This window comes from Aspergillus tanneri, assembly GCF_003426965.1.
Source record: "Aspergillus tanneri strain NIH1004 chromosome Unknown AapTan_5_pilon_pilon_pilon, whole genome shotgun sequence".
Classification (NCBI taxonomy): domain Eukaryota; kingdom Fungi; phylum Ascomycota; class Eurotiomycetes; order Eurotiales; family Aspergillaceae; genus Aspergillus; species Aspergillus tanneri.
Window position 1 is genome coordinate 3,655,408 of NW_022984632.1, and position 13,345 is coordinate 3,668,752.

At 49.1% G+C, this 13,345-nt stretch overlaps 2 protein-coding genes across 2 annotated transcripts; one reads left to right on the plus strand and one right to left on the minus strand.

The window, feature by feature from the left end:
• Positions 1-1,131: 1,131 nt before the first annotated feature.
• Positions 1,132-5,160, plus strand: ATNIH1004_010602 (ABC transporter ATP-binding protein; the record flags this gene model as incomplete). Its single annotated transcript, XM_033575170.1, has 2 exons — positions 1,132-2,068; positions 2,126-5,160. The coding sequence occupies 2 exons, from the start codon at positions 1,132-1,134 to the stop codon at positions 5,158-5,160; spliced, it is 3,972 nt and encodes a 1,323-aa protein (XP_033423188.1).
• A 656-nt stretch (positions 5,161-5,816) lies between these two features.
• Positions 5,817-12,125, minus strand: sidD (nonribosomal peptide synthase SidD; the record flags this gene model as incomplete). The annotated part of the gene is made up of 2 exons (XM_033575171.1): positions 5,817-11,648; positions 11,700-12,125. 2 exons carry the CDS (start codon positions 12,123-12,125, stop codon positions 5,817-5,819), a joined length of 6,258 nt encoding a protein of 2,085 aa, XP_033423189.1.
• Positions 12,126-13,345: the final 1,220 nt, after the last annotated feature.

Sequence of the window (13,345 nt, forward strand, 5' to 3'; positions counted from 1 at the left end):
AAATACAGGATCGAGTTTTACATGTTTTTCATACCTTAATTCCCCAAAACAACGGTACATAAGTTTGAAGCGAAGTGTCCAGTATTCCTAGTGTATGAGACATTCGTACCGCTAAGGACCAGTCTGGATCCTTCTCGTGTTTGGTACAACTTGTATTACGGTTCGATATTACGGGGTCCGCCTCTCATATGGCCAACATGTTTTTGATTTTGTTGTCTAATCAATCTAGTCCTGTCTTTCCCACCATGCGCTATTAAAATGGAATCGAACCCTTGTCTGCCCCTCTGGCATCACGTAAAAGGAACAAGGCTGATATTGGGCCCATTAGGTGGCTTTCGGATATTTCCAATGCCATTTTTTTTTAACCTCCAGACTAGAGACAGCGCTAAATAGATGGTAGATTTTTTTGTTCATGGAATTTCTTTGGAGATTTCTAAATCCCATCCCTATTTCCTTGATTCCCGGAACAGACCACCATCGCAGCCCACATAGTAGATTACCATTCCAAGAGTTGGAGTGTATTTCCATGTACTCCGTACTGTACGTACCAGGTACGGTATCTTGTATAAAGGAAGGTGGATCCTATTCTTTGCTGGGCAATTCTTGGGCTGGATTCCCCCAACCAGCAATCCTAGCCCATTTCCCCTACCATGGAACATCTGGGTCCGCTGAAAGATTGATAAATAAATTACATAATTAATTTAATATAATCAGATATGACCCTGATCTACCCATTTCAGACTGTTACCCGTACTCGAAAGAAAATATAATTTCAGAATTTTCTCCCACCATACACCGGAATTTCCACGAGAAGGTGGAGCCTGATGGGGTACATGGTATCTTATCAATCCCGCATATCTCCGATGGGCCCAGTCCTGAATCTTACCCATCTGATAATTTTTACGTAACGATACAGCTCACCGGTTTGACATCCTCAGGCACTACTGTGAGGAATCGGTGTGTGAGAAAACAGCTTTCACAGGCTCTGGTGACCACAGCTAACCTCCTCGAACACACCTCCGTTCGAATTCCTGGTCTTCGAGGCATCAATGACGACTCGGTGCCGTTGACACTTCTAACGACAACGACAATCTACAGGGTCGCTGGACATATCCATTTATTGCGAATCCCATGAAGCTCGTCCAGAAATTGGCAGGCTTCCCCCGCCTGCTCCTAGCTGGGCAGCCTTCGAAGGTCGACCTCGGCAGGCTGCTACTGGGAATAGTATGTGCCATTGCGTCAGGGGTCCCTTTTCCAATCATTGGGATCCTGTTCGGCCAGCTTCTCGACGATTTCAACGCTGTGACATGTACCGAAACTAAAGCAGCTGGCTCAGAAGACGCCAAGTATCAGGGTGACATCAACAACAAGATTCTAATCATCGTCTATCTGGCTATCGCTCAAGTGGTGACGATCTACCTCCACCTTACATGCTGGAGTCTGAATGGCGCCCGACTGGCGCAGCGACTGCGAGAACGCTATCTGCAGAATCTGGTTCGACAAGAGCCGTCGTACTTTGACAGTTTGCCTCCCGGCGAAGTCGCCTCGCGTCTGAATGGAGATATCCAGGCAATTCGCTCTGGCACGTCGGAGAAAGTGGGAATCTGTCTTTCTAGTCTTTCTTTCTTCGTGACGGCATATATTGTTGCGTTTATAAAGGACTATAAACTTGCAGCAATGCTTATATCCTTGATTCCCGCCTATTTCTTGATGTCATTCGTTGGAAGCCATTATATTGAGAAATACTCCGGGCGCATGTCTGACTATGCTGCGAGTGCCGCATCAATTGCCTCCGAGGCGCTGTCCAACACTGTTGTGGTACAGGCATTTGGAGCCAGTGCCCGGCTGGAGAAGAAATTTGCCAAGGCCCTTAAAGCCTCTGAGAGGGAAGGCTTGAAGAAAGCTGCTGCGGTGGGTATACAATCTGGGTTTTTGTATTTCATTGCATATTCGGCAAATGGCCTCGCCTTTTGGCAGGGAAGTAGACAAATTGCGGACTCGGTGGGTAAAGACTCTCACGCAGCCACCGTTGGTGCTATTTTTACAGTCATTTTTATATTAGTGGAAGGTGAGTTGAGTCTGTTCAAATATCCCTGCAAGCCTTCGTTGATTAACACAATCATAGCAACTTTGCTTCTGAGTCAAGTCGCTCCGTTCATTCACTTGTTCACTGCAGCCGTTGCTTCTTTCGAAAAGCTACGGGAGGACATTGATCGCGAGCCGCTCATCGATGGAACTACGGATTCAGGCCATCGTCTGTCCCAGGCTGAAGGTGGCTTCGAGTTTATAGATGTCTCATTTACCTATCCCTCTCGGCCTGAGATCACTGTCCTTGATAGAGTTTCTCTTAGTATCCCCGCCAAGCAGCACACTGCCCTAGTTGGACTTTCGGGAAGCGGCAAGTCGACCATAGCGGGCCTGGTCACCCGGCTGTATGACCCAACAGAAGGGCAAATACTTTTTGATGGCCATAGTCTTCGTGATCTAAATACGCGCGACTTGAGGGGTTTCCTTAGTCTGGTGCAGCAGGAGCCCTCCCTTCTCGATCGATCCCTCCTAGAGAATATTGCGCACGGTTTGATAAATTCTAGCGATCCTAGCCATGCACACTTGAAGACGACACTTGTCGGATCTGATCTGGCCGACCTAGCAAGCGAGGTCAGAGAGGGCAACGATATGATGGCAGCAGCGGAGAAACGAGGCCCGGATTTTGTTGAGATTGTACGTCTGGTCCAACATGCTGCAATTCTTGCAGATGCGGATACGTTTATCAGTGCGCTGCAACATGGATATGGCACGATGGTGGGCTCCAGTGGTCGTCTGATTAGCGGCGGACAGAAGCAGCGTGTGGCGCTTGCTAGGGCCCTGGTAAAGGATCCTCGAGTCCTCATCTTGGATGAAGCTACCGCCTCCCTGGATTCACGAAGCGAACAGCGTATCCAGAAGGCGATATCCAACATCGCAAGTGGCAGAACGATGATCACCATTGCGCATCGTCTGTCGACTATTACCAGCGCGGACAATATTATCGTGATGAATAGGGGACATATTGTAGAACAGGGAAACCATTCGACCTTGATGGCTAAGAATGGAGCGTATGCCGACCTCGTGAAGTTGCAAACCCTTGGGTCTGCGTCCGGAAAGGATGACACGACAGTGAGCATCAACAGTGTCAGCAAATCAGACCAGGGATCTTTAACAGATGTTGATAATGAAAAGACCAGCCTTACTATTGACGCGCCTGGAGATACCGAAGAGGTAATCACCCCAACAGATGAAGCTGCTGGAAAGTCTGCAGAGGAAGAGGACGACCCCCCAACACCGCATAAGTCTCTGTGGGCTCTTATTCGAGGATATGCACCTGCTCTTAGACCACATCTACTGATCATCTTTGTCGCACTGCTTGGTTCCAGCATAGTTGGTGGAGCCTTCTCTGGTGAAGCTGTAATCTTTGGAAACACCGTCGGAAGCCTTAACCCGTGTCACAGTGCGGATAGTATTCGGTCTCGGGGCAATCTATTTGGTTTAATGTTCTTCGTTCTCGCCATCATAGAATTCTTTGCCAACATAATCAGCTGGTCTGGATTCGGCACTGTCTCTGAGAAAATTGTGTACACGGTCCGGGTCTTGTCATTCCGGTCTCTATTTGAGCAGGATCTCCAGTGGCATCAGTCGGAAGGCCGAACCCCTGCCTTGCTGCTATCCTATATCACTCGGGATGGCAATGCTTTGGCTGGATTAAGCGGTTCGGTCATTGGCACCTTATTCTCCATCTCCGTGAACCTCGTCGCAGCCATTATTTTGACCCATATTATTGCATGGAGGATCGCATTAGTTTGCCTGGCTTTAGTACCACTTCTCCTCGGAGCCGGCCTTATGGAACTTCGAGTCCTTGGAAAATTCGAGGAACGTCACGAAAATGCATATACCAAGTCTGTCGACATTGGAGTGGAAGCCATCACGTCCATCAAAACAATTGCATCTCTTTCCCTGGAAGAGGCGACGCTGAAAACCTATAGAAAATCCTTGCAAGGCCCGCGCAAAGAGACCCTTCAAGTGACCCTGCAAGCTAGCCTGTGGCAGGCCATGACCTACTTCCTTGGTAATCTCGTCAACGCCTTGGCCTATTGGTGGGGTTCTAAACAAATTATCGCCGGTAACTACACCCAGACGCAATTCCTGATCGTTGTGTTTTCGCTTCTTGTCAGCGCACTGCTTTGGAGTCAAATGTTTGCTCTTGCCCCGGAGCTGTCCAGCGCGCGAGCGGCGATGGCAAGAATCTTGGGCCTTATTGAAATCGGGTCGAATAAGATGCAAGGACGCGTGCCTAATCATGCAGTCCTGGAATCTTCCAACGAGAAAGATCTCGAAGCCACGGCGCAGAAGACTTCATCGAGCATCTCTGGCAGCCATGCGTCCAGCGTGCAGCTCCGCGACGTCCACTTTTCATACCCCGCTAGGCAGGACATTAAGGTCTTAAACGGCTTGAATGTTGATATTAAACCCGGGAAATTCTGTGCTCTGGTCGGACCCAGCGGTGCCGGGAAATCAACCATTATATCCCTGGTTGAACGGCTGTATACTCCCCAGTCTGGGTCTATCCTGGTAGATGGCGTCGATGTGACCGCCCAGCGGGATGTTTCGTTCCGCGACACGATTGCATTAGTACCGCAGGAGAGCGTGCTTTTCGAGGGGAGCGTGGCATTTAACGTCGGTCTAGGTGCTAAACCAGGACAGGAAGCCACAATGGCCGAGATCGAAGAGGCCTGTAAACTGGCAAATATCCACGACGTGATCCAAGCCCTTCCTGATGGGTACGAGACTTTATGCGGACCCAACGGCAGTCAATTCTCAGGAGGCCAGAAACAAAGACTGTCGATTGCCCGAGCACTCGTTCGAAAGCCAAAACTGTTAATTCTGGACGAATCTACCAGTGCGTTGGATGCTGAGTCTGAGAAGCTCCTCCAGGATGGACTGCAGAAAGCAGCACGCGGGATTACGGTCATTGCGATTGCGCATCGACTGCACACGATCCGACAAGCTGACGTCATTTTTTTGATCGATGGAGGCCGTTGTGTGGATCATGGATCGCATGAAGAATTGCTTGAACGGTCGGATAGCTACCGGGCCAACGTTATGCATCAAACTGTTGCTGAGTGAGGAGCCGGATAGACTTGGGCGTTATAATATAATATTGATTGTAATCATTACCTAAAAGAGCGTACGTATATTGCTGACATATATATTTTGATACACTCGTTATGTTATTTAGTGGTTGGCATAGAATTTAATTGTGGCATTGTTTACTTAGTTATATCTCTTTCGCATACTCCCCCAGATGACATGCGATTTATTCGTCGCTTATGGTAGTATTAAAAGTAGACATTCTTTGTATTTTTAATCTAGAAATCAAGATAAGTTTTATATTCAACGATGAAATAGAGGGACTGCTCTTTCTGCAGAGATAGTACTCTAATTATCAATAGAAAGTTAATATATATTGCCGAACCGAAGTATATATTTCGGTGCTCTTTGATATCTGGCACATACATATAACCACTTTCATAGAATACTGCGTGATTCATTTCTAACTATTTAACAAACAGAAATTAACGATAGAGGGATGTTTCAAAAGAAGGAAATCACCCAGAAGTCACACCACGAACCGAAACCAAAAATGTAGGCACTGCCGAAGACTTGACACTCATAGCAGCCTGTTCAGATTGAACAGACTTAAGAGGCTGGAAAAGAAGATCTCAAGCAATAAGTAATCCAGAAACTCTAAGAACGAGTACCGTATTCCGAGCCGTCTATATCTATCTCCGAACGTTCTCACTGAACGCGTCATCGCTCAGCAAGTTGCGTCTCGAAGGCATCGCCAATTCCTGCACAGCAACAACCAACTCCTCCAGTGCAGCATCCACCACCGCCGCATCTTGCTCAGCCCCTACCAATCCAACTTGCATCTGCCCGTCACGGACAAACGAGACTACCTTCAATGGATCAGCAGCATCTCCATGCGGATTCAGAATATCCACCCGGCATGTTCCCTCCGCAAAAGGCATGGTGTCGAAGTCGTCCCAATCCTGATGATGGACAATAGAGTTGAAGAATCGCTCAGAAGGCCACTGGGTACAATGTGTCGAAATCTTTTCGAACCCGAGGTAGTCATGCGCCGCAGATGCAGCGCTTTGCATTTGAACGAACCGCAAGAGATCCGTCGCGGTCCACTGGGATTCGAACGGTACTCTGATCGGAGCTATCTGGTAACAGGGACCCATGATATTTTCCACGTTGGAAAGGTCGATGTTTCGTCCTGACGTGACACCTCCAAAAGTGACATCCGATGTGCGGAGATGGCGTGCCAGCACCAGCGCCCACGCGGCGGTAAGCAGGTTCGCTGTAGTGATATTCTCAGGGGGTTTCGAGACGTCGACTGATTTTGTCCGGAAAATGGATTTGTCCGTAGGTCGTGCCGAGGTCCCACCCAGAATAGACAATGATGAGCCGTCCAGAAGATCCCGCCAGTATTTAAGCGCGTTGGCATGGGCACGCTCATCACGGACTTGTGCTATGTAGGACGAGAAGGGCTCAAAGTCGACAATCTCGTGTCCCGTGTACAATGCTTCCAGGTCTTTAAGAAGTCGAGGTAGCGACATTCCATCGTACAGAGCGTGCGATAGGCCGATGATGAGACATTCACGGCCATCGGTGCCTTCAACATGGAGCATAGAGAGGAAGGAGGATCCCAAGGGGAAATTGGATTCGATGTGTTTGGTGCAGAGATCGGTGACATATTGCTGAATATCCCCGTCAGTTTGATGCATATCCACAACCGCATCTAGCTGATCCACCACCACCTGGAAGAATTTCGAGTTGTGTTCAATGAACACGGTGCGCAGAATCTCGTGAGTCTGGACAAGTTTCCTACAGGCGTGTAGCAATTTCTCTCGTTCGATGCCATGGTTGAAATATAACATGGTGTATTGTATCGAGGTTCGCGGCACCTGGATGGTTGCTCTGATATCCATCGCTTGGGAATCAGTGACTGGAGAGACATCTCGAATGGTCCAGTTGGAGTCGGCCAGCTTTGGCTGGACAACCTTGCTCAAGAATTGATCTACCTCTACGTAGCCCATGGTGGAAAATGGCCGGTAAGGTTTGGCCCTATTAGTTGAAACCTGACCCAATTTTAGTACTTTGGCCGCATCCGCAAGACGCATGTGCTGGAAGATGTCGGCGACGGTCAGAATGTGTCCCTGGGCACGAAGACTAGAGACAAGTTTCATAGCTAGCACAGAGTCACCGCCGAGACGGAAGAAGTTGTCGTCTACATCAATTTGCGTCGTACTGAGACGTAGAATCTTGGCCCACGCAGACTGGAGAATGCTTTCCGTCGTGGTCAATTGTGTTTTCGTGGAGCCCTGTGCCCACGCCGTTTTGAAGCCTGTAGATAGCTGGGTAAGGATCTGTGGGGGAATCTTCGAGGCGAGCTGATTGAGTAAACCTTGTTGGACGCCCTTTGGCATCATGTCAGTGACGACGTACGCAGAGGGGACCATATATGAGGGAAGTGAGTCCCTCATGAATTTGTCAAGCTTCTTTAATGCTATAGCTAGGTTGACGGGAACTGTGTTACATATTGTCGTCCTCAAGTTTTCATCAACAGTTATGTCATAGTGCACTGGCATGAGCTTAATAAACTCCTCGGCAGAAGGTTGTTGCTCGATAAAGACGACTAGCTCTGGTTGTGGCACACCCTCAGTCTTGTCAGAAAGTGGCTGGAGTACCGCAGCAGAAGCACGAGTTGTCGATGGCAGATGTTCTGCAAGATGGGCCTCGACTTCTGCTATGTTCACTGCATGTCCGTTGACAGGCACCACGTCCTCTTTTCGACCGACAAAGACTAAGCTGCCGTCATCATACCACTGGACCATGTCACCAGTCGGGTGAACTGTCCCTGTCCGACCGGCAATAGTAGAGCTTCCAGCGACGAGCCAGGCTGGTGATTCCATAGTTTCGTTGGACAGGAGCGGCCCCTCGAGCCAAAGCTGGCCAATGCTCCCTATAGGTGACAAAAGAGACGGGTTGTGTGGATTGCACACCCAGGGAACCACTGCAGGAGGATATACTGATCCTGGCTTGAGACCTGCGTCTACTCGAAGCGTTTTTGACGACTCATCAATAGACAGAGGGGGGCTCTGGTTCCATTGCCAGATCTGGTCCAATTCGGCTGTGGGCAGACAGGATATCTCGTCAAGTTTCCGGGAAAGACTCTTGGTTAACTGTAGGCAAGCTACCTCGAGCTGCACCAGGATTCGTCGCATTTGATTTACCTTGATGAGACTCCCGTCAAAACTGGCGCAGATTCGAAAACCACCCTTGCGTATGCCACAGGCAAGCATTAGCGGATAGGGGTTGAAGTGGAGGGCCTCCTGTACAACGTCTCCTGCATCAAAGCCTAGTTCGCTGCCCAAGTACTCAGGTTCTGGCTGAATGACCAAACCTGTTCCTGCTTCACATGCGTATTGCGCGTCGTGGCTCACTTTTCGGATATTTTGCATCCCCATGTGCTGATATGGGGTGCGAGATAATGTGCCACGCTGGACTGTCTGTAAGTATGATTCCACGGTGCTTGCGCGATGCACACAGATGCGCACCGGCACTGTCGCGATCAATGGCCCTATGATGCTGTCGACTCCGGGCAAGGAAATATCTCGGCCGGTGAGTGTCTCACCAAACACAACGTCGCCACTCCCTGTGTATTGCGAGGCTACAAGCGCCCAAGCCCCGCGGATCAAGGTGGCCATGGTAAACGGCGACCCAGTGCCTATCTCGAGAGGTATGTAATGCTCTACCAGGGAATCCGGAGTGGGCAAAAAGTCTCGAGAAGGTAGACGGGGAAACTGAGGTCCGACAGCACCATCCAATTCGCGTCGCCAAAACTCGTGCATAGCGTCTGCGTCTGTATCGCGCACGTACTTGACGAAACCTCTCATCTGTGCCTGAAGCTCCGTGGGCTGTTCCTGCAGGGCATTACTGATGTGCTTCAGAATGAGTGGCTCCGACCATCCATCGTAAAGGACGTGATGAACCGTCCAAACCATGTAGCGTTTGCCATCACTCTGATCGTCGACTATGGCATATCGGGCGAGACTTTGTCCGAGATCCATCTTCTCCTTTCGATCTGTCTCTAGGTATGTCTTGAGGTCAGTTGAATACCTCCAGGCGATGCGTTCCTTCAGTACAACTTGTTGTAAGCCGGGATCCTGGAGCTGGGCTAAGCGAGTGCGCAGAATCGGGCTTGCCGAGACTACATCTTCCCATGCCTTTTTCCATGCATCGAGCGTTATATGCGATGGGATAGATGCCTGCCTCTGCGCAACGTATGCCTTCGTTGCTTTAAGCGAGAACGTGAACAGTGACTCTTGTGTGGGCGTGCAAGGATAAATGTCTTCGATGGCATCTGCTTCGGTGCCACAAACATGCGAGGCTTCGAGACACGCAGTTTCGACGGTTTGTGATATCATTGAAAATGTGGGCAATTGCTGCTGTTCCTGCGAATCACAAAGCCCTACAACACCAGCCATGGTTGAGAGCGTGGGATGACTAAAGGTATTGATAACAGAGAGCTCGAGACCTTGCCCTCGACAGACTGATACTAGCCTCATTGCCGTCAAGGATTCGCCGCCCAGCCCAAAGAAATTATCGTCCGGACGAATAGTCTCTGGATCCAGCTTTAGAACCTGGCCCCATGCCTGCCGCAGACGCTGTTCAAGATCACTCAGCTCGCGAGTTGTGCTCGTGGCCTGGCCTTGATCCAGCTGCCGCAAGTCCACCGTAGCACCGAACTGGCGAAGTCGTTTACGATCTGTCTTGCCTGAAATCAAAGTAGGGATGTAATTCACTGGAATATACACGTTGGGCACCATATATCGTGGTACAACCTTGGCCAAGTTAGCATTAGCCTCTGATAGGGTATTACTTAGTTCGGTGGGCAGCTCCGCCGATTGCAGATCACCCTGATCGAGTCCTGGCAATGACTGTGCGGCAATGAATGCCACCAATGTTGGTTGACTCCCATATCCTTGAGGCACAATCACTTCCGCAATCACACCAGTTTCCGCGGGTAATCGGGCCCTGAGCTGACTTTCAATCTCGCCCAGTTCAACACGCTGCCCACGCAGTTTGACCTGCGTGTCTTTTCGTCCGGCAAAGACGATGCCTCCAGAGCCATCAGGATCATATTTGCCCAGATCCCCGGTTTTGTACAGACGTCCCTGGCGACCTGCGTAGCTTTTGTGGCCAGCGACCAGCCATGGAGGGTCTTGAATGAATGCGGCAGCGGTTTTGTCCGGATCGTTCAAGTAGCCCTGTCCTACAATTGGACCCTCGACCAGTAACTCACCCACTGCGCCGATGGGCATGAGTGCGTCGTGGTCGTTCGGATCGACTATCCAGATAGCCGCCCCGTTTCCTGGTCCTATGGAGATATAATCTCGGCCCGTGGCGGCGCTGCTATTGACGGTGCACCCGATTGTGCATTCACAGGGTCCGTAACCGATGATGATCCTTGTTTGCTGACCCCAGAGATTCACGTCACTTGCCGAGGCAGCCTCTCCTCCCAGGCCGAGACCACTGAGGGATGCAATGACGTCTGGATCCAGAACTCGTGCCATCGAGGGGGTGATACCGGCGTAGTTTACCTGCATATTCCGCATAACTGCATTGATATCGTTCAGTCGGTCCTCGTCCGAGGGGATACAGAGACAGCCTCCATTTGCTACTGTTAAAAGCATACTATCGATGCTGACGTCAAATGCGTAGGATGCGAAATCAAGAACTCGGGAGTTTTCCGTGTACCCCACTGCTTTTGCTCGTGGGAAAGCACTGCTCGTATAAGTTTCGTGGGAAATCTTGACTCCTTTTGGAGTACCGGTGCTGCCAGAGGTGAAGATTAGGTACATCAAGGCCGATGACGGCACAGCTGGTAACTTGGGTAAGGTCTTGATATCGGGGAGATTTTTGAAGGTGTCCTCGTCCACTACTATAAATTCCCCATTCGGGATGATTGATGTTGACAACTCATGCTGTTTTCGGGACGTCAACATGGTTTTCGCATCCACCTGGGTCGCCATGTTCTGTAGACGGGCCAGCGGAAGGGTTGGGTCCATCATCGCAAGCGTTGCACCTGCTTTCATCACCGCCAGCACGGCAACAATTGTCCATCTGGATTTCTCAAAGCACACCGGGACAAAGTCATGGAGTTTAACGCCCTTGTCCCGGAGGGAGCAGGCAACCAAGGTCGAATATTGGTCTATTTGGGAGTACGTCAAGCTGCCATCCCAGGATGAGATTGCGACTTTCTCCGAGTATTGCTGCGCTCGCTCGGAGATCACATCATGCATGCAAAGTTGGTATGACGGAGGCAGGTCATGATTCAACCTCCATATCTCATCCATATCATCTTGGGTGGGCCGTCGACACTGCTGGATTGTCGCGTCGGGGTTCGACAGACACATTCGGATGGTGTCGACCAGGCCGAGCATGTATCGCGTGACTGTGTATTCTAGTACATTGTCCGTGTACCACACTGGACGGATCTTCAGATTGTCATCATCGAATTGTACTTCGAGGTGAAGCACGCCCTTTATTCATCGCGTCAGCCAGTTATTAACTTGTACGAAGCATTGACTTACTTCATCCGTAGGCTCCTCGGACAATTGGGAGAGACAACCGGTGCTCAAGAGGAGGGAGACCGGGCTAGATATGGAGGAACAATGATTCGATGTGTCTGCTTTAATCCGACCGGCGATCTCTGTAGCAACCTGTCCGACCACACTATCTAGACCTGTCATTACTTCCTCCATCGACAGGTGTCTGAGTTTTAGCTTTGAGGGACTCGCATTGTCTCGACCGTGGTACCCCCACTCATAACGAATGAGACTATCCTCCCTGGTGCGTAAGAGAACAATAAGCCAAGCCAGCAGCACGATTTCCTCTCTCATGCGTGTCGGAGTAGCATGGTCGGCAGATAGACCGATGATCTTGAACAATCTCTCGCCGTCACCGTCACCATGAGCTTCGCCCACGGATGATATGTTATTACTGGCGATAGAGCCCATGATGACGACACAGGTCAATCCCCGTTCTTAGTGCAGCTTTCATGTGCCAGGGTTAGCGTTCCAGTTAAGTGTAATTATATAGAGCAATGTTGATGAAGTTTGTGTTCTTCGCGATAACTCGGTACGTCCGAAGAAGCCCGATCATGCGGGACAGGTATGGGTATTGGTATAGATTGACCGAAATCGCATTCTTCAAGTGGGTATGGATACAAGCCCCATTCCAATTATCTTCACTCAATCGATGGAGGTATGGTGTGGGGGCTGTAGTTTCACTGACCGTGTTTGTACTGTGTATATAACAATGTACAGAAAGATTGGTATTTCAATTTGCGCAATGAATTTTATCAACGTATTTTTTGCCCCACTTGTGGACCGTTAGTTCCAACCCCAAAAAAGGCCATTTACTTTCCAAGTTCCGATCCCAAGCTGGAGAAGCTGCCAGAGTGTTGTGAAGACAGGTACGCATTATCTATATATTCGTAGTTGAACTTAAACATGCTGAAACCTGCTTGGATAAATAATAATACCAACCTGTAGAAGTTAAGAACAGATATGGACTAGACAAGGAATATAGCGATTGTGGCCTGCGCCATTTATTCACCAAAATTTTCCAAGACTAAATCCAGTTAGTCAGATAATACGCCAAGCCATCCTTGGAGAGCTGATGTCACTCTGGTCATACTTGACATACTTGTCACACTTGGCGGAGGCGTATTGGCCGACCTAAAATATTCTGACGTTTCTGACGTATCTAGACCTATTTATGTTTAAAATTTTCACCTCCTACCTACTGTATACATACTTATAGCAAAAATATTTGCTTGGAAGCTAAGGATATACATATGATACTTGATCAGTTGCTTAATTAGTGCTAACTAGTATAGTCAATTATATAATACTAATTATAGTTCCTGGTGCCTAATAATGGTGGTCGGAAGAATACATGCGAGGCTAATTATACGGACCAGTTTGGGATAGGAAAGAGTTGATAGTCAGATTTTTTTCATTTTGAGCAATTAGATATTGTAGAGATAGTATCTCTGTTGGGGCTGGAACCTAAGCCAAGTTTGTTTCTTCGAATTTTTTAAACCGAGAATTCTGGGTGTGGTCGCACTAATCCAAAGCTGTATAAGTGCACGTTTGAAGTAATACTTGTCAGTTCATGACTCAAATTATCGAAACAGCTCGTGTTTTGGATTCTACCACGGTGTATTACAGAT